Source organism: Salminus brasiliensis, chromosome 17 (assembly GCF_030463535.1).
Source record: "Salminus brasiliensis chromosome 17, fSalBra1.hap2, whole genome shotgun sequence".
Lineage (NCBI taxonomy): Eukaryota > Metazoa > Chordata > Actinopteri > Characiformes > Bryconidae > Salminus > Salminus brasiliensis.
In genome coordinates, this window is record NC_132894.1 from 5,168,905 (window position 1) to 5,190,345 (window position 21,441).

General features: G+C 41.4%; 1 protein-coding gene across 1 annotated transcript in view; it reads right to left on the minus strand.

The window, feature by feature from the left end:
* Positions 1-21,441, minus strand: part of psmd1 (proteasome 26S subunit, non-ATPase 1) — a 64,170-nt gene that overhangs the window by 12,495 nt on the left and 30,234 nt on the right. Inside the window, exons 17-19 of the mRNA XM_072660823.1 lie at positions 10,615-10,729; positions 6,670-6,786; positions 3,918-4,020 (exon numbers count right to left, since the gene is read on the minus strand). Of these exons, the coding sequence (XP_072516924.1) occupies positions 3,918-4,020; positions 6,670-6,786; positions 10,615-10,729 (335 nt within the window). The remainder of the gene's footprint in view (positions 1-3,917; positions 4,021-6,669; positions 6,787-10,614; positions 10,730-21,441) is intronic.

Here is a 21,441-nt window from a genome sequence, read left to right on the forward strand (position 1 = left end):
TTCAGGCTGGAGCGGAGTAATCCCTGCCCAATCACAGCTGAAGTCGGAGAGTGGATGTAACTGGTCTCAGAGGTTTGTGGGAAGGTCACCGGTCTGATTACAGATCAGTGCTTATGGTACTTAGCTAAGGAGCTCTCAAAACCAAGTACAACTAGGAACAGGTATTGTGTATAAGCACTTGGAAAACGGCACTTCTGTCACGGCATACCTGAATAATGAAAGTTTGGTACATGGCCGTGACAAACCGTGAACCTCAAACACTGCTGGTGCGGCAAAACGAGCCAATATTAAAATCCCTAAAGTCTTGTCACATTATATTTACACCGGCAAAATCAGCAAAAACTGGTTGTGACATGTTAAAACTATGCCATATGGGTTCTGTGAGCTTTGCTGTTGCCAGAAAATAAAAGCAAAAAAATGCCCATTATAAAAGGAAGGGGGTAATATGACAGGGTGGTAAACAGGCTTGTTAAACCATATCTCAGCAATTCTTGCCCCAACCAAAGTCATACAAACTATTTATACATCAAATAAAATTAAATATATGCATTATTTTGCACTTTTAAGAGCCAAGAGTGGTAACAGTTATTTGTTTTTTTCTCATTGGTAATACTTAGACATCCGGAGCTGTATCGGAGGGCCATAGATCGGCTCAATTCTTCTCTCACACTTGCAGACGATCCAGACCGAACCATTAAAGGTAAAGTTGGCGTATCTGTCACTGTACTATGTAGAGTGAAATGTGCCCTCCGGATTTGATCCATCTGTGGTAGTGAACAAGCAGCTCATGATCTGGACAATTTGGGGAGAATCGGACTAAAACTGTGTTAAAATCAGGGTGGAATAAGGTCCAAAGGTTAAGGTTTCCAAAGGGTGCTCAGATGAGTATGGGATCAGTGCTGTATTTAGGAATTGGATCACGGAAAACTAAGGACAGCTGACGACTGATAATCACCTCAGTTAATAAAGCACTGTTTGACTAAAACTACTGGAGTACAAAATTAAAACGCTTCCAAAACACGAAATTATATCAGCTGTCAGTTATTGGAAGCGTTACCCCCTTAAAATAGGTGTGTAACTACCCTTAGCAGACCTAAGGGAGGACACTACGGCCACAAGGATTGTGAATTCTGATTCCGGGGGTCATGCTGCTTTGCCATCAGCAACCGGAGCCTGGGAGAGCACAATTGGCCATGTGTAGATGGCACCCTCTCTTCTCATCACTCCCAGTGTGGTGAAGGTCAGCGCTGTTGTCTGTTGGTTGGCTGTTTCAGAGCTGGGGAACATTTTCAGCTGCTGCTCATTCTAAAAAGACTGAAAAATGGCAATACTCAAAATCTGGCCACAATTTTGCCATAATGATGGGAGTAATACACACAAAGCCAATCCTGACGTACTTTCTGGCAGCTGACTCATGTACAGGGATTAGATGTTTGCCACACACGGCCTGGTTCAGCTAAATCCCCACTAACGAGAGCAGGGAGCTTTAGCGGGAACAGAGGTCATTAGAGCGGGACTGAACGCCATCCGCATCTGACATTTAACACAATTACAGAAGGGAAAAGCAAACACTCGCTCTGTGAAGCACTGAAGAATTCATAAGCCTCATGTATATTTCACTCTCACCTGGAGGAGTGTTTAAGGGGGGGGGGGTCATGGGACGGGAGAAGACAATTGCTTTCCTCTGAAAGTCAACACACTCTCCCTCATGCTAATGTGTAAGTGTTGAGAAGGGGAGGGGTGGTGTTTGTTGGTTGTGGCGGGAACAGGACAGGCTGCTATCGGTGTACTGATCAGCATAGAGGTCTTATCTGTCTGCCTTACAGCCAGCATGCAGGTAAACCCAGTCTCAGGGTCTCAATCTGATCAGAGAATCTCCACCGCTCCCTCCATCAGGAACCGATGAGATTTATGTACATCTGTATCGAAGCTGAAAGAAACATCTGTATATCGACTGCATGGACAAAAGTATTGGGACACCTTTTTTTTTTTATCATCTCTTCTGAAATCGAGGGCATTTATGTTGGAGTAACTAGTCTCTACAGTCCAGAGAAGGCTTTGTACCAGATTGTGAAGCACTGCTGTGAGGATTTGATTGCATTCGACTACAGAAGCACAAGTAAGGTCAGAATGTTGGATGATCACCACCCCACCTCTTAATCCTCAACTCATCCCAAAAGTACTGGATGGAGCACAAACCATCATTCCAGAGAACACAGATCTTCCACTGCTCCACAGCTCAATGCTGGAGGGCTTTACACCCCCCAGCCCACACCTGGCATTAGGCAGCATGGTGCCAATAGGTTTACTGCTTGGCAATACTACTTTACAGCGACTAGACGAGCTGTGCGTGCATTTGCTCATCTGGGTCAGAAATGGGTGCATCTTAAAGTAGCCGAAGGCATTCAGTGGAAGAGGTGTCCACAAACATTTGGACATAGCGCACATATAGAGCTGCATGCAAAAGTTTGGACACCCCAGCCAAAACAGGTCACTGAATAGAAGATGAACTGATAGTTTTAGAGAATTGAGAGTAGAACAAAGGAGCAACAGGCTAAAGTTTGGGCACCCCAAGAGATTTGAGCTCTCTCAGCTTTATTAAGATCTTAGCTTGTTGTTGTAATAGCTGCTACATATAAACTGCTGAGGGTGAACTAACGCAGGGAGCTTGTGTGCTTATGTTTTCTGAAGTAAAGCAACTAATTTGACTATTTATCCATTTGGAAAAAGGCTCTGTAGAACATGCTTACAAGCTGAGACACATTCTGGTACAAAACCCACCACACCGCTCCGCTCCGCTCCGGAGGCGCTCTGTGGGTGTGTGAACGGCCAGTGTGCAAACTCCAGCAACCACTCTGCCGTGTCACTCATGCGGGCCCCAAGACTGCTGTGATCACGCAGTTTTAGTGATGTTTGGCTCAGGGGATCAAAACGCTGCATGTTGGGAACGGTCAAATCAAAATCACCCAACAATACTAAACACAGGGGGGGTCGGGAACGGGGAGGGACGCATTCTGCATTCTAGTGCACACGTGTGTGTCAAAGCTTCTGGGGTGAAGCTTTGCAGTTCTCTCAGATCTCCTTCACACATACCGCTCTAGGAATGAACACACACACACACACACGCGCACGCGCACGCAAAGCAAGTCCAGGCCTGCAAGAGGCTGAGCCACTCGGTTGTGCCTGAGCCAGATCAGAGGGCACTAATGCACGTGAATATTGATCTGTTCCAGACAGCAGCTCTGGACAGCGCTGCAGGATCACTGCGGAGACACAAATAGCCTCGACTTCCAGGCAACTACATCACCTGGACATGGTAATGGAATGTGGAGAAAGGGGGAGCGTGCTCCAAGCACAAGCCAGTCATTCTCTTCTAGTGAGTTAAACAACTGCACAATCCAGTACAACCGTGTGAACAGTGAGGATTCCTGTGCCAGAAATTACCATGAGGCAAAAATGCTTAATATAAAAGATGAGTCGGAGACCCAAAATAATTTGAAAGTAAATGAAAACATAAATAAATAAACTCCAACAAATAACAACACTGCTATATATAAGCAAGTATAAGTAGATATGCCCTGGACTTTGGAAAAGAGCTACAAGTAATTAAAAAAAAAATTAAAAAATACTTTTGCTGGAACTGCAAAACCACACATGCACAGTCCTGCAAAACACTTGTATTCCTAAACCCTCAATTTTACAAGAGAAATAAATATCTTAGCTTTCAATGGAGCATTTCTATTGGTCTATTCATCACGAAAGTCTGCAATTCTGTTATAAGAAAAACTGCCAGATTCTCATTTAGGGAAAAAGTAAAACTGACAAAAATGGAGATACAAGCTTTTGGAATGACCGCGGCGATATGTGCATTTTAAAATTACATACAATTTTTAAAACATAGCAACTGATGTACTAACCTGCGTCCAGAATGCCCTGAGCCAGGATGGCTCCAAACTTGGCCATCACGTCATCGTGCTTATCGTTGATCACCTTGGCATAGAGCTGTCTGAACTGGTTAACCTACAAACATGATGGGTACAATGGTCAGCTATTAGGAATCATATGGAAGCATCTTAATGCATTTTAATCAACCACAATATTCCCAGATTCGGTCTTTACAAAAACACTGATTAAAAACCAAACAAAACATTCAACCCTAATGAGAGACTGTAGCTCCGCCTCCTCAGTGTATATCACAATCCCTACATTTAGAGCGTTATTAATATTCACCCTAATGAGAGACTGTAGCTCCTCCTCCTCAGTGTATATCACAATCCCTACATTTAGAATGTTATTAATATTCACCCTAATGAGGGACTGTAGCTCCTCCTCCTCAGTGTATATCACAATACCTACATTTAGAGTGTTATTAATATTCACCCTAATGAGAGACTGTAGCTCCTCCTCAGTGTATATCACAATACCTACATTTCGAGTGTTATTAATATTCACCCTAATGAGAGACTGTAGCTCTACCTCCTCAGTGTATATCACAATACCTACATTTAGAGTGTTATTAATATTCACCCTAATGAGAGACTGTAGCTCCTCCTCAGTGTATATCACAATACCTACATTTCGAGTGTTATTAATATTCACCCTAATGAGAGACTGTAGCTCCTCCTCCTCAGTGTATATCACAATACCTACATTTAGAGCGTTATTAATATTCAAACACATTTCTATTGTGTGTGTTTGTGTGTAAGTCACCTTCTTGGTATAGACTGGGTGTATGTTTTGGGTTGTGTAATCAAGTTAATGTCTAGTTTCGATTAGCTACACCATCACCATCCAGCCTGGCAGCAACTGGAAACTCATCTCTATAACACTGCAGTGTGAAAAATATTTTCATTTTCAGCTAAATAAGTAAATAAGATTACTAAAAACACTTTATGGGGTTGTTGTATGAAATAGTTCACTTCTGATTTTGGAATTTGGTCACACCCAAATGTTCGTGCCATCCAGTTGCACCATGCTATTAAACCATAGTGGACCTACATCCCTACATCAACACAGCCAACCAAGAGAGACCTAAAAACACTGCTGAGCTGAAACTAAAATCAAGACGTTATTAGCAGTCTGGTCATTCCACACACAACAGGAATTTACATTATCTCCAAGATTAAAGTCCCATCATGTTTTTGCACATTCTAAATGAAAGTTTTCACCAACTCTTGCAAAATGCCCCCATTTCATCAAAGTAGTGAATTATCATGAACCACAGAGCAGCATAAAATGACACCCTTTAGATTAGATTTCCATCTCTTTAACACTCCATAAAAGCCATATTTCAAACCCAAGGACAGCTTTATGATAATTATGCTATAAAACTTAAGGGGAAGAAACTGCCCCAGACATTAGCAAATGAGCGAGCCGAGATCGCTCTGCAGGAATGTCGTGCACATGAGCAGACGTCCACTGGGATGAATATGCATGGCTGGGAATATATATGGTAAGAAAGAGTGAAGGCAGGGTGGTTTTATGCATAGAAACGGTCATCTTTTTTTTTTTTAAATGACCATTTCCTAACCTTTCTTTATGTGTAAAAAAAATAAAAATAAAAATGAAACTGGCTGTTTTGGAATATTCAATATTTAAATGAACTCTTTTGACTGGCTGGCCTGCGCTACAGCTCACTGAAAAAGCAGTTTTTTATTATTATTTTTTTATTGTATATATGTATATATATCAATATATTTCATTTACACAGACACACACACACGTTATTTCTGAATGCTCAAATAGTTCAAATATTAGTACTATGTTGCTTAAATTGCAATAATAACGTCTTTGCATTTTAATTATTATAATAATAATTAATATTTCTTGCATTATTTGAGCAGTTGTTTTTCAGCAGTTGTCATTGCTGCAAATAAATGCTCTAAACAGTAATATTTTTATCTGGATATTGCCCATGATTTATGAAATAAAACGCAAATGTTAATTCCCCTTAACTTAACTGCCTATAAACAGTAAAACCAGAGAAACTGATCATGTAGGGTGGTCTCTTGATTTTGTCCAGAGCTGTATATATAAGAAATACACTATTCCATAACATATTGCTAAATAAAACTATTTTAAACAGTGTTTACTGCTGTAAATGTTCATCTGAAGTGTAGATGTAGGTTGTGTTGATCATTTTATGGCACAAGAGAACTACCCCATTTTCTCCTGGTCACTTCATGCGCTTGGGTATCCAGTAGTAAGTTATATATGGATCAGGCCAAGCCACACAAAAACTCGAGTGTACACACACACACGCCCACCCAACACACCCAAAATTTAAACCAGATACAAATTTGATCACTCAAACCACTTCAGCAGGAGGTCTGAGACACAGAAATGCACATCAGACAACAAGATTTCTCCCAGTACAACCAAAACACTTGTTCAACGAGCAAATTTGCATATTCCATCCCACACAGAGTAGAGAGTATTGCATTTGAGTATCCAGTGTAAACACAGGTGGCTAGTATGTGGGTTGTGTCCTGATTAGATGTTAGTCATATGAAGTGACCAGGTGTAAACAGGGTCAATATTTTTCCAACCTCACAAAATGGACGGAAACTCCACTTCCGCCCTGTTCCACTTCTCTCAGTGCGTCCTCAAATGATCAGGAACATCGGCCCAAACAGAGCTGACATACTCAGGGCGATTTCAGGCTGTTACCTTTGGGCAGGTGACCTCCGTCTGCTGGATCATGATGAGAGCCGAGGCGATGAGGGCTCCCTGCCGGACGTAGTTCACTGGGTCGTTGGTCATGGGCTCCAGCAGGTTTATTGCTTCCTGTTTAAAACGGGTACAGTGTGGAGGTCAGTGACATTGCTGTGTAAAACACCACACAGTCTAGCATATGTACCGTCTGCACATTAATACTGATCCCATATTCATACTTTATAAGGGCTTTATTTACCAGCTATGATGGACTTTACAACCATGAGGACAGTTCATGAGGCAGGCTGTTGATTTACTGTCCATGTACACGATCACACACAACAGTGCCACACCAAATACCATTTTAGGGTCATGTCAAACCATAAAATAAGAAATAAATAAATAAATAAATAATACCTTCACATACACTTTAAACCTTTTTAAAATTTGTAACAAATGATCTAGTGTTCACTTCCAGGGAATTGAACCGGCTCTCCTGCAGGTAAACATCTGCGTCCAGCCTGTGTTCACACGAACCCCCCTTCCCGTTTAATTCCCAAGTAAAGGTGGAACAGAACTTTGACCTCAAAAAGAGGTCAGTTGCTTTGGCTTTTCCCATACATTAAATAGGGGTGTAAGAAAATCTCAGTGACAAATACCGCACGATTCTCGATTCTCAAAAACAGCTTTGATTTTTAATTAATAGTTCACATGTAAAGTTTGGTGGCTGACGGAGGTTCCTTTTGTGTTGTACTGAAACCCCTGACCACTAGATGGCAGTGTTGTACAGGCCTCAAATCCCACTGTTCTGATCGCAGAAAAAAGTAACGTTTTAATTTACTCAGATTTGATGTACTTAATGATGAGCTTTTAAAATTTGATTAAAGTTTCACTAGTGTAACATACTGCCTTGCTGGCAGCATCGCAATATATATTAAAACGTAACGCCTCCATCATGTCGGGTATTGTATCTTATCGTATCGCTGGGGTTGTGCATGGGCACGGAGATTCAGGAGGAGTTCAGTCCATCAGACCTCTTGGCCTGCACAGGTGCAGCACTTCTTTCCTTTACAGGTTAAATCTGCAGAGTTTTCAGAGGAAAGGGCTAAAAAGGTGCTGATCAGAGGGATCCTCCAGACCCTGCTGTGTCCGGGAAAAGCTGCGGCAGGAGTTTCGGCCCAACCGCTCTTTGGCAGCGTCCCACGGCAGCACTCCACACTTAAAATGGAGACCAGACGCAGACACAACACAAAAAGCCACAAAACAATACACTCCCACCCCACTGCACTCTCCTCTGGGTCGTTTCTCAGCAAAGCGAGATGATCCTAGGCTGAATGAATGAGCCTCCCTGCCTCTCCCAGTCTTTCAAACAGCTCAGCTTTCTCTCTTCAGCTCAAACAGGGAGCTCCAGCGCAACAGGGCCTTACAAGGAAAAACAACAGATGTGTGGGGTGGTGGTGGTGGGGGGCATAAACAAAGCGGCTCGCTCCCGCCTGTAGAGCGCATACGCTCCCCCCAAACGCATCCAGAACCCCGACCACATCGCCTTCATGATTGGGCAGTTATATGCCCAGCGTTAAATGCAGGGATATTTACTGTCACATCCAATCTTTAGGACGCAGTGAAGCAGAACAGGTTCAAAAACAGAACAAAAAAAATAATAAAATAAAAAAAGCTGGGCAGTTTAATGGAGCTGGATTTTTGCAGTAAACTTGGTTGGTTGTAATTTTAACTCATTAAAGTTATTCAAGCCGTGTCTTTCTGGCCAAAAGCATGTAGCTGTTCGAGTTTGTACAGTGTGATGGGCATCAGCTGCTATACAGAACCTCTAATTAACACCCTGTTTATCCTGAGACCTCCCCCTGCTAAGGCCGGTCCTAATCACTGGCCTCACCCTGACTGGGATTGGTTCTAATGACGGCCTCATTTTTTCCTGAGACCCCTCGCCCCTTCCCCCTGGTTCTAATCACCTCAGCTTTCTCTGAGACCTCCTCCTGAACGTGATTGGTCCTAATTTACTGCCTTATTTGTTCTAAGAGCTTGGTTACTTGTCTCATTGGAGACCCCCCTTTTTAATGTTACTGGTCCTAATCACCATCTCATTAGTTAGTTTTCTGAGACCCTAAACCTTAATCACCTTATTTCGTTCTGAGACCCCCTCCTGACTGTAATTGGTCCTAATCACTGCCTAATGATCAAAACTAGGTGACTAGCCTATAAGAATAAGTGGAGAGGGGGTGTAGCCTGAGCTTTCCTCTGAGAAGCGTTATGGTGTTCAGGGGTTACTGCGTTAGAGGGGGCGGCACGGCAGAACCTAGAAAAAAAAGTTCTACTGAAGGTTTTATGAGCCGAACCGAACCTGCAACACTTGAATCTGGACCTCAGAACGGAAAGATCGCGCATGTATAGCACTACTATTGCTAGTAGAACTAAAGGCTGCACAGCACAACCAGACAGAAAGAGCGGGAGGTCTCTAGTACGTCAGAATCCACAGCTGAAATGAAAACGACATGTTTGTGGAGGCAAGAAAAGTTCAGCAGTTGCTTTCAAACTGCTTCCCAACTCATTAATCAGACACAAATTGCACACCGATTAAACAGTTTGAGTATAAGGCTTGCTCGGGTTTGAGGAATGGGAGTGTAAAAGGGTGTAAACAGCTTTTCTAGGCACTTTTTTTTTTCAGCACAGCGTGAACAGAAATAATACTAAAATAAAAATAACCAAACCCCAGGTGCAGAAATTATGGTCTGTGGGCCTTTTTCTAAAGGCTGACCCACATTGCAGGCCTAATGCCATTCCTTTCTTGTTCTAAAACACAAGGGGGATGAATGTCAGAAGGCTAGAACATTTCCAACCTTGCTTTAAACCTGATTCAGCCAAACCAGCTAAAGCCATGTTTGTGTTTTTGCCTTTGTGTTACGAGTTTTCCATAAAACATGAAGGAACACGAATCTGGAAAAATCATAAGACCAAAAGACTGGTCTATGGTGCCAAAAACCAGGACTACATATAGCAGAATAAATTAGAAGTGGGAGACAGTGGTTCACAATACATACACCATGTCCAAAAGTGTGTGGACACCCCTTCTAATGAATGCATTTAGATACTTTTTTTATTATTTTATTTTTTTTAATAAAAAGCTAGCACCCATTGCTGACAAAGATGTACAAATGCACATGCACAGCTTGTCTAGTCCCTGTAGAGAAGTACGGCCAATAGAATAAGACCCTCATAAACATACTAGCACCATGCTGCCTAATACCAGGCGTGGAAGAACTGGAGAAAAGTTCATCTAACATCCTGACCTTACTAGCACTTTTTTCACTAAATGCAATCAAATCCTAACAGCTATGCCCCTCTTAAGTCTAGTAGATGGGCATCCGTGGACAGTAGAGACAGTTACTCCAATAAAAGCAGGATAGACTGTCTTGAATATCATTGATTGTGAGCAGGTGTCCCAATACTTTGAGTATAGAGTGTACCGGTTAATATATTTTCTATATATTTTAAAGCACCCAGGACTATTTATACTCTTTATAATAAATAATAAAAGAAAGCTCTTGTATTGACCGTTTCTCCACAACGTACACAGATGAGCTGATAAAGATGAATTATTATAGGAGCTGGGTAATATGATCAAACTAAATTATAATATTCCACCTCAAATCGCAAGGCATTTTTACACCCCTAAAACTAACAACCATAGAGTGGTTTATTTTCCCCTGTTCCTTTTAGTACTGGATAAAAAAAGCCCTATAGATCGATCATTAATCACAGCACCTCCATTACATAACCAGCCTAATCAGTTCTAACCGCTGGGCCATAAGAGTCAGTCCACTGCAGAATGGTCAAAAACTGAAGCTGACGTTTATCTGGCAGTGACTGAACACTTTGTTTCGTAACAGTCCCAGAGGAACATTCTTTCTGTGCTACTGAATAGCACTCAGCGTGTCAACTCACCTTGTAGCCGGTGCCAGCGCAGCAGATGCCCAGGGCCATGGCTGCCCCGCAGCGGACGTGGGGGTTGTAGCTTTCAGAAAGGAGGGAGACAACACTAGGGCACTGCTCTGGAGTCCTGCACAAGAAAAAACATATATACATACGTTTAGATATTAGAGTAGTCCCTGCAACATTAACAACACGATAACAAAATAAGATGGAACATTAGTAAGTAAGTAAGTAAATAAATAAATAAATAAATGAGTAAAACAGGTGAAAATGTGCCCCTTTCTAACATTCCTTTCTTACGGTTTCAGCCATATAGAAAGTTAGCTAATGGTCATCTTACTCTTCGTCTGCTGGCCTGAAGTGGTCACTCTCCTTCTTTGACTGTTTGACTGCCAACTATATGATAATACAATGAACCCTCTGGAAAGTGCGGATAGTCGCCCATCTTGAACACCTTCCCCCCTCACCTTCGTCTAACACCTACCCCTCCTCAATTTCCTCTTCTTCATCACCACCATCATAATCATCATTTCCCCTCCCACAGTTTCCAATGTAAATAAGGTCCTCCTGAAATATCCCTAATCAGACTAGATTGGATTAGACTGGACTGGATCAAACCAGGCTGGGTCGGACTGGCCAGGAACGGACTGTACTTGGTCAGACTGGTCTAGATTGTCCGTGATCAACTAAGCTGTATCCGTCTATGATTTTTCTGTCAGTGAATGAACTCCAACGCTGAAGATCCAGCCTCCTGACTCTGTCTCCTGTATGCCAGATTTCTAACATAGGCACTGATGTATATTAATTTCATTATATATAAATTTATTTAAACCCATTATAGCGTATGTTAAGTCACCCCCCCCCCGATATCATGCAGCTCTAATATTTACAGCACATCAATACAACAGTACATTATAACAGTAACTATTCTAATAATTCTAATAAATAATAATAAAACTTGATATAAAAAAAACATTTTACTCTGAGCAGGTAAAATCTAAATTTGAAGCCTGAGGTGATTTATTACTGCAATATTAAAGCCTCTCACATATTCACAGTTAATTTTAGTGATTAATAATGCTAAGTACTCCGAGTACAGTAATCCAGCATTTCTCAAAACGCCCCAACAGCAAAAAAAAAAAAAAAAATTCCCAGGGCTCCGTTTCCTCATCACATTTTCCTGGCTCTCGTCAAAGCGGTCATTTGAAATAAGAAAGAGCCTCTTCACAAGTTCTTTTGAAACTCAACTCGAATACCTTTTACCAACTCTCCTAAGTCAAGGCAGATGTGTCAAGAAAGTTTCTTTAAACAATTTACACAAGGTGATTATGGCTCCCCCGGCCCTCCCTGCACTGCCGAGTGGAGGACGAACGGGCTGAGAGGAGGATTAGCAGGAGTGAACACAGTGGGGCATGAAGACAACACCGTCTATTACAAGACCACAATTTCCTGAAGCACCAGGGTGCCACGAGTCTAATAAGTCCAATCAGACCATAAAATAATAATAATAAAATAAAGAATTTATTCTGGTCAACGATTTCAATTTTCCAATGGAGATCAATCAAATAATGAAGTTTAATGTAAGAGTCACTTGAAGGGCTCCTATTTAGTGCCCTTGAAATGATTTCTGTACTTTCTGGACCTCCAGCCATTAGAAGGGTCACAGATCAGATCATACTGTGTTGTTTCATCATGACTAGCATGATAGCTGAGGTCAGCATAGAGTGCAAATATATATATCAGATGCTCTGTCCAAGTGTGGGCGGGGCTTTAAAGGCCAAGACTAGCTTGTTGTGAACATATTAGCTAGGGTATTAGCTAGGGTTCACCGTAATCCACAGCTTTCATTTCCAAAAATATTGTATTCTACATTTTCTAAAACAATAAAGCTCATTTTGTCTCATTTTTATCTTCTTGCCCCAAACATCCACGGAGGGCTCTCACTGGACACTCCACATAGCCTGTAAATTTGTAGCACCCTGCTCAATTCTGTCTCTAAATTTGATTGTTATTTACACTCTCAGCTGATTTAAGAATCGAAAAGGCTGGCTTGTCTCGTTAAAGAGAAAAGAATATTAGTGATTGGCTACACTGTGACTTCAAACGCCAAATACAAAGTACTGGAAATTGTTTTCACTCAAAAAAACAAACAAACAACAACAACAAAAAAACAAAAACACTGCATCACCATTTGTCACTTTTTGTCAGTGTGAATCTGGCAGTTTTTTACAGGTCTTTACATTGTGTCAGAATTTCATGATGACCAGACCAATAGAAATGCTCCAAAATGGCTTGGAATAAAACTTCTTTCACATGGACATCTATTGAAAAGTTTTTGGAGATATGAGGTTTTTGCATGAAGGAATGTTCATTTAGCCCAAACAATAAAACTGGCAGAATTCTGACCTGTAGCCAGTTTGCTTCTACAGAAATTACAAGTTGTGTAATATAAAAAAATTATATAATAGTTATATAATAAAGAAAACTCTATAATTGACAGCATTTCAGTTAAGGATGCTCACATCCTCTCTCTATCGCTCTCATATATATATATATATATAAAAACGATCAATATCAGGTATATCAGCCTTTCTATTAGTGCCTATTAATAATTTTACTGCATTTTACTACATCCGTCAGACAGTAGCAACCCATAGACAACCAATCATTATCCGGATGCCTAGGGTGTGTTCCAGAGCGGTGACCGCCTTGTGTTGGTTCTCCTTTTAAGTCTCAGTTTTGCTGCGAGGGTAATTTAAAATAACCCGAGCTCACAGTGACCATCCACCAATGGAATGACAGGAAAGCGCTCATATCTCATAAAACTAAATCCAAAACACAGCCGCCTCCTCACGGCTCCTCCTTCACGCCAGCTCACAAAAACGTCACATTAATCAACTCCCCCAGAAGACAAAGCGCTCACTGGAAGTTAAGGGACTCTTTTGTGTGTGTGTGTGTGTGTGTGTGTGTGTGTGTTAAAAGACAAATCTGCTGCTTGAATGGATTTGACACCGAAGCAAAAGCACAACAGACTCCCAGTCAGCTCAGATCTCCCCAGGAACTCTGCCTTCTCTCGAGCGGGGCGGTTACAGCACGTGTATATATGTTTTACAGGTGTGATTTTGGAGCCACAGGCCTAAGCTAAACTCAAACATGAGCACAGAGATGAACCACTGCAGCGAATATCTCCTGATACACAATATCAGAAGCTCACAGCAGATAAGAAATCACTGGTATTACTGCCTGTACTTTAGTGATTTCCCCCATGTTTCCATTAACACTCCTTTTAAATCACAATCAGAGAACAGGCCATCCAGCTGCCTCAGCACTGACTCAGATCAGTTTAAAGCAACATTATGAAGCATTTTCACCTTAAGATAACCGCTTCAAAATCATTGTGAAGCTCCACTGAGCTCCATTGACTGGTTTTAGGGGGGATTTCGTCTGTATGGTTGCTAATCCAGGCTTGGAACGCTGGTTACTGCACTATGTAACTTTGATGAAGCTCAACTCAAGTCATATTTGTGTCAGTTCACATGCTTATGACTTTTCTTTCCTTTTAAAGACTATTCCGTATCGCTCAGCTCATCCTAAAAAAAAAATGCTGTGTAAAGACTGTCTTTTACTGGTGGCTAAAAGCTGAAATTTGACCTGACTATAGGGGGAGCCCAAGAGCAAGAAAAAAAAGAATAAATTGCGTACAGCTGCTTTAACTGTACTAACCCTCAAAGCTGAACATCAGGATGACGCAGCAGTTTCTCTGTGGAGCGTTTGGTAGAAGTAGCTAATCTGATTTTAGCAGAAGGTTAGCGTTAACTTCCAAACCATCAGACTGGGTTTTGCACATGTGTCACAGCGCATTTTCAGTCATTTTTCCCCAGACAACTGTCATGGTGGACCTCTATCTCACCCCCCCCCCCCCCCCCGCCCCCATGCAAGCATGCTAGAATCCAACTGAAAACCCTCATATTTGAGGTGTTTATATATAAATATATATAATTTTAGTTATTTAAAATTATAATTAACCATTATTACCTTTATTAATCTTTCCACAACAGCTTAGCATTCAGCAGTGTTCAGGTGACTCTACACCATTTATAAGCAACATACAAGTGGTTCTGAATCAAGACTGACCCCAGTTCAGTCTTGGTTCCTCTTCTCAAGGTTTCTTCCTCAAGCTTTGAGGGATTTTTCCTCGCCCCTCTCGCGTTCGTCTTGCTGACTTTGGGTGACATGTTTTATGTCCTGTTGCTCTTTTGTCTTCTTCCTGGATTTCTGTACAGCTACTTTTACAACAGCAGCAGCTGTAAAAAGCTCTAGTCAAATAAATGTAGGTCTTTTTTTTTGCTGTTCAGAAAAACCACCCAGCTCAAATCAGACATTCTGAAAAGCTGGACTCAAGCTGGCTGTCTCAACACAGCCTTACTGGCGTGATGGGGAACAGAACTCCAGGGTGCCACGTGAACGGCAACGGTATTACAAACTTTACCACACCAACCTGCTGCTTACACAAAATATTAACATGGAATTCAACACTGAACTTCACCTTGATCATCTACCCTAAAATATGTATTGTTAACCACCCCCTCCAAAAAACAAACAACCACCCCCACCCACCCACACACGTGGCTATGCTTCAGTCTAAATACGTGTTAGCTGCCACTCTTGAACTACATAGACAGGACTTAGAGAGGGAGAGAGAGAGACACAGAGAGAGAGCGAGAGCGAGAGAGAGAGAGAGAGAGAGAGAGCGCAAGAGAGAGCGAGAGCAAGAGAGAGAGAGCGCAAGAGAGAGCGAGAGCAAGAGAGAGAGAGCGCAAGAGAGAGAGAGAGCAAGAGAGAGAGAGCGAGAGACACACAGACAGAGAGAGAGAGAGAGAGAGAGAGAGAGAGAGAGAGAGAGAGAGAGAGAGCGAGAGAGAGAGACCGAGACCGAGAGAGACAGAGAGAGAGAGAGACAGAGAGAGAGAGACAGAGAGAGAGAGAGAGACCGAGACAGAGAGAGAAAGAGACAGAGAGAGAAAGAGACAGAGAGAGAAAGAGACAGAGAGAGAAAGAGACAGAGAGAGAAAGAGACAGAGAGAAAGAGAGACCGACAGACAGAGACCGAGAGAGAGAGACCGACAGAGACCAAGAGAGAGAGACCGACAGAGACCAAGAGAGAGAGACACCGAGAGACACAGACAGACAGAGACCGACCGAGAGAGACAGACAGACGCTCTGAACATAAACCGCTGACTGATGTACTAAAGCGCTGCTGCTGCTCCTTCCTCTCCTTTTCAAACCCGAGGTAGAGTGTTGTACACTGTAATCTGGCAGCAGAGAGAAGTTGGGGCCCAAACGGTGAAAGTTTCATATAAACTCAGATTTTAGACTTTCTCTGCTCACAAGAGAAACTCAGCAGCAGCCTCCATCACACAAACAGAGGAGGGAGCCAAGCCCGAGAAAAACCTTATAAATCCAACCTTATAAACCCAGAACGTAGAAGTTTGAGTCTCGCTGGCAATGGGAACAAAGGTCTCAGCACGGTTCTGAGAGAGCTGCTCGTCTGGAGAGGCTGAGTTTGTTGGGTCGCGGCGTGTCTGGCCTGGTTTCTCCTGTAGTGTGATTCTGTAAACACTCAATAGTGCTGTGAGATTATTACTACAGCAAGCACATCCCAAAAGCCTCTATACAGAACTGAACAGTTCATCTTTGGCTTGGAAAACAATAGTGGAACATTATCTAGAACTATATAGAACCTTGTTTGTTTTTCCCCTTGTATCTTTGGAAAAACATTTAACCATGCTTAGAGCCATGAATGCATTTAAATGCTCTTTGAGAGGCCATGGCTCTATATACAAAACTCCCTGCCTTTACCAAAGAACACCTGGAGAACCTTTTTAAGTGATGCTCTCAACCTAAAGCATACCCCTCCACAGAACCATCAAAACTCAAAGTACCACTTGAACCTGTTCGAACCCTCCACAAAAAGTTTTCATTAAAGTATCAAGCACCAAAAATGGTCCCATTCTCCTACAAGTCAAAGAACCCTTCTTCAGGATCATACTGGACTCTGGATCAGGTGCGTTTGGGCCTGGAAACAGGTGAAACTGCAGGAAAGGGGTCTCCAGGACCAGGGTTAAGAATCACCCTTATAAACACTTCAATGGATCTACAGCTTATTCTGTCAATCCTGATGTAAACATGGCACGAGTAAGTCTTTATGGGTCATAGAAGTACTTTTTGGGGCCGGGAGAAGGACCTAGTCCAGCTTCTTCACTGCAGAAGTAAATTTCAGGCTCTCTGTAACTGCCATCCACAGTCCTGTTTTCATGCCGGCTTGTTTCCATTGGTCGTTTGGCTTTTGTGGCTCATCCACTTCAATATCAGGATCATCTTTCATGAGCACACATTCGCCAGAGTTCTTGCCTATATTAAAGAACCACTGAAGAACGCTGTGAATTTTAAGAGTGCAGGCTTAATCAGGATCCAGGAATCCGAGCGCCTGCCACAGTATTGCGAATAACGCTTGGTATCAAGAACTGTGATATTCCCATTAATATCAGCCCGTCTGGTACTGAGACGACCCAGAGACCCTACTTTCTAATTAGTCTGAGATGGAATTTCAGAATCCAGTAGCATTACATCAGCCTTTTCCTTTAACGCATCAGCCAGGAGTCCAGGACGCTGAAATCCGCGAGGAAGATGAGGGCACGAAAGAAAGTAGGTGCATTCGTCTGACTGATGAGGACATCTCCAGAGAGAGCTTAACTTGTCCAAAAGGCAAAAAAAGAAAAGAATGGAGCTGCAGCGTAAACTCTTTCAGTGGCAACATCATCTGCTCCGTCTCAAAGACACTTATTCCGAGGTGCTACCTCCAGCAGTCGTCAAGATAACCGAGACGTTCCTGAAGAGCTTTCTCGTGTTACTCTGCAAACAATACTGTACTCCAGAGCTCCTCGGATCCATATCTGGAACGTTTCAAGAAAATTAAAAAGGGGAGGAAGGGAGGGGGGGGGGGGGGGGAAATCCTCCTCCTGTTCATAAGGCGGTTTTGGTCTGCTTTGACTTTCCCCCCTCTCCTCCTCTGAACTGAACGTTCATAAACAAAAGAGGGAGGCTGACACACTCCAGGAGTCACAGCACAGGTTTCTAAGCTGCTTCCACCAGACGGAGTCCGACGCAATGGCAAAAACGAGCCATCAAAAGGAAGTCCAGGAGTTATTCTCTCATTCGCAGAAAGAAGATATTAACATGAGCTGCACGAAGCACCAGACGTAATCCTGCAGTTCAGTAAACTGATCACTTCTAATACTGCAGATAAATAAGCAGCTATGCTCCAGACTGGCAAAAGGGTTTGCCTACATACATCCAAAAATATAGGTAGGTAAGAGTGGGTTCTTTGGAGACATTTTACATATAATTCCATTAATAAATGTTTAGGTTTTAAGCATAATAAAGCATTTATATTCAAGTGTCACAATAATGATAATATATATATATATATATATATATATATATATATATATATATATATATATATATATATATATATACACACATATATACACACACACACACACACATATATACACATATATACACACACATACATATATATATATATATATATATATATATATATATATATATATATATATATATAATGAAAAAGTAGTGAAAAATGAATGGATGAAATACTGTATACTGTGATACAAGTATACAGCGGGAGAACCAAAGGGAGGCTAACGCTAATGCTAATATACACACGCTAGCTACAGAAACCCAAATCACAGAGTATTCACACACTACAAAACCAGTTATTACACACCAGTAGACCAACAACAGATACCAGTCCAGAGTGTGTACCATTACACACACACAGGAAGTAATTAATATCCTATAATCTAGTCTGACTCTCCGTTCTGACCAATCAGCTCCCAGCTCCTTCACAACACTGCAGTCTAATCACTTCCTGTGTGTGTGAGTGTGTAGTGGTACACACTCTGGACTGGTATCTGTTGTTGGTCTACTGGTGTGTAATAACTGGTTTTGTAGTGTGTGAATACTCTGATTTGGGTTTCTGTAGCTAGCGTGTGTGCATTAGCATTAGCCCCCATTTGGTTCTCCCGCTGTATACTTGTATCACAGTATACAGTATTTCATCCATTCATTTTTCACTACTTTTTCATTGTTATTATTATTTTATATATATTATTCTGACACTTAAATGAATATAAATGCTTTATTAGGCTTTAAACCTAAACATTTAGTAATGGAATTAATGGACTGGACTGATATTTTGTTTAGTCTAGTCTTTTCTTAAAATGTGTTTATAATGTTTAATATCCTATAATCTAGTCTGACTCTCCGTTCTGACCAATCAGCTCCCAGCTCCTTCACAACACTGCAGTCTAAACATTATAAAAACATTTTAAGAAAAGACTCAACTAAACAAAATGAATCAGTCCAGTCTATTAATTCCATTACTAAAAGTTTAGGTTTAAAGCCTAATAAAGCATTTATATTCATTTAAGCGTCACAATAACATAATAATAATAATAATAATAATAATAATGTAGTGAAAGTAGTGAAAAAATGAATGGATGAACTGTATACTGTGATAAATACTGTGTACACTGTACAACCCTGATATTTCCTGAGGTGGTTATCACACTGAGCTCTGAAAATACAGTAAACCTGTTTAATTCTATAAGATCGGGCCAATAATGCTTCTCTGAATTGGGTCTGTTCTTCTCGCCCTCACATCAACAGTCCAACCAGCACCCAGACGAGAAAATCAGGCTGGAAACCTTCCACACGACCAAGAGCATGAATAAAAACAGAACACAGAAACACAGTCAGTCTCAGTTTCTGGCTGTAAAACACTAAAGACACCAAACGAGCCGAGCCGAGCCGGACTCCATTTTAAGCCTGAAGATAAACGGTTCAAAGTCGCAGCCACTTAGCTGCGTGGCGAGGTGGGTAACAGATGTGCCCTTGCCTGTGAAGACGGAACACATTGTGCCGAGTGCGTGTGTGTGTGTGTGTGTGTGTGTGTGTGTGTGTGTGTGTTTAAACCTTATGGCAGACATAAGAAGAATGACCTTTGTTATAATTAGAGGCGAACGCCACCTGCATAGAAACAAGGTTTCTGCAGATGCCATGTGCAAGGATAAACATTGGACAACTCCGTAATGCAGAAGCAGCAGAGGGCGCTATATTGGCTCAAATGCTTCCAGAGGTCTAAAATTATAACGTAAGGCAATACTGGGTAAAATACACCAATATAACTCACTTCAAGCCTAGAGCTCATGAAGGGCTGTGTACTGGCAAGAACTTGGCGATACAATTCGCATCACGATTCAGGGGTTCTGATTTAATACAGTGCAATCAGGGATGCTGCAATCCGATCCTGCGGATCAAGGGATTATCCAGTCAGTCATACTGGATCGGGTATCGGCTATTTTAATTCCAATCCACCTCAGTCTTTGTTTATCAACGGTGTTCAGAGCGCCATCTGTTATCCTCAAGGCATCATTAACGGACATCATTGCCCAGCCGGCTGCAGAAGCAGCAGAGTGGACATTTCTCAGAAGGTAAATAAAGGAGTTGAGGTTCTGCAGTGTGGAGCTATTTTACAGTGGAACCTAAAAAAACAGACCATAATATCTGACGCTTTATAAAACCATCACTGAAATGCTGCCCCCCCCCACGGGAGAACCAAAGGGAGGCTAACGCTAATGCTAATGCACACACGCTAGCTACAGAAACCCAAATCACAGAGTATTCACACACTACAAAACCAGTTATTACACACCAGTAGACCAACAACCACAGATATCAGTCTAGAGTGTGTTCCACATACACACACACACACGAAGTGATTAGACTGCAGTGTTGTAAAGGAGCTGGGAGCTGATTGGTCAGGGAGGAGAGTCAGACTGGATTATAAGATATTAAACACTATAAAAACAGTCATTTTAAGTAAATCTCGACTAAACTAAATCAATCAGTCCAGAATGTCTGATTATAGAAACTGAGAGTAAAAATAAGGGGATTTTACTGAACGTATTAATCAGCAGCTGGATAATTTATCAGATCAGTATCTCTGATCAAACTGGGGGCTAAATAATCTGATCGGGACAAGCGCTCACTAATATTTTTCGGTACGGTCAGCAAGGCAATTTATCATGATTTTTTTTTTTTTTTTACAATCAAATTTTAGAAAAACCTATCATAGTATAAAAATACACCACCATGTGCCTAAAATCTGAGTAAAACTGCGTACAATCACAACAGAAGGATCTATAAAAAAAAAAAAAAAAAAAAAAAAAATATAATAATAATAATAATAATAAATAAATATATATATATATATATATATATATATATATATATATATATATATATATATATATATATATATAGTGTTGTATTATAACTCTGCTAACAGCATATTTTTTAATGTAAACTTGATCACTGATGGTGAAAAATGATCACTGCTTAAGAACCGAGACTGCATTGCAAACCATGATATCGGGATACTTTGATATAGCAATATTTTTTTGCCTAACCAATTCGGTCTGAGTTAGAGTTTTAATTACCTGAAGAAGCAAGAAGGGGAATTTGACTCACTCTTCGGACAAACAGTATAAATAAATAAATAAATAAATAAAATTAAAAAACGCTCTCCAAAGCATCTATTTACGCAGCCCACGCAACCACAGGGTTCACGGGGAAGCTCGTGTGAAGCAAACAGCCCGAGCCCGTTAATAACTCATCCATTTCTGTGACTGCCCCGGGCTGAGGCGCGAGCGCAGAGTGACAAACATAAACAGTAGGTTTGCTGTGCTG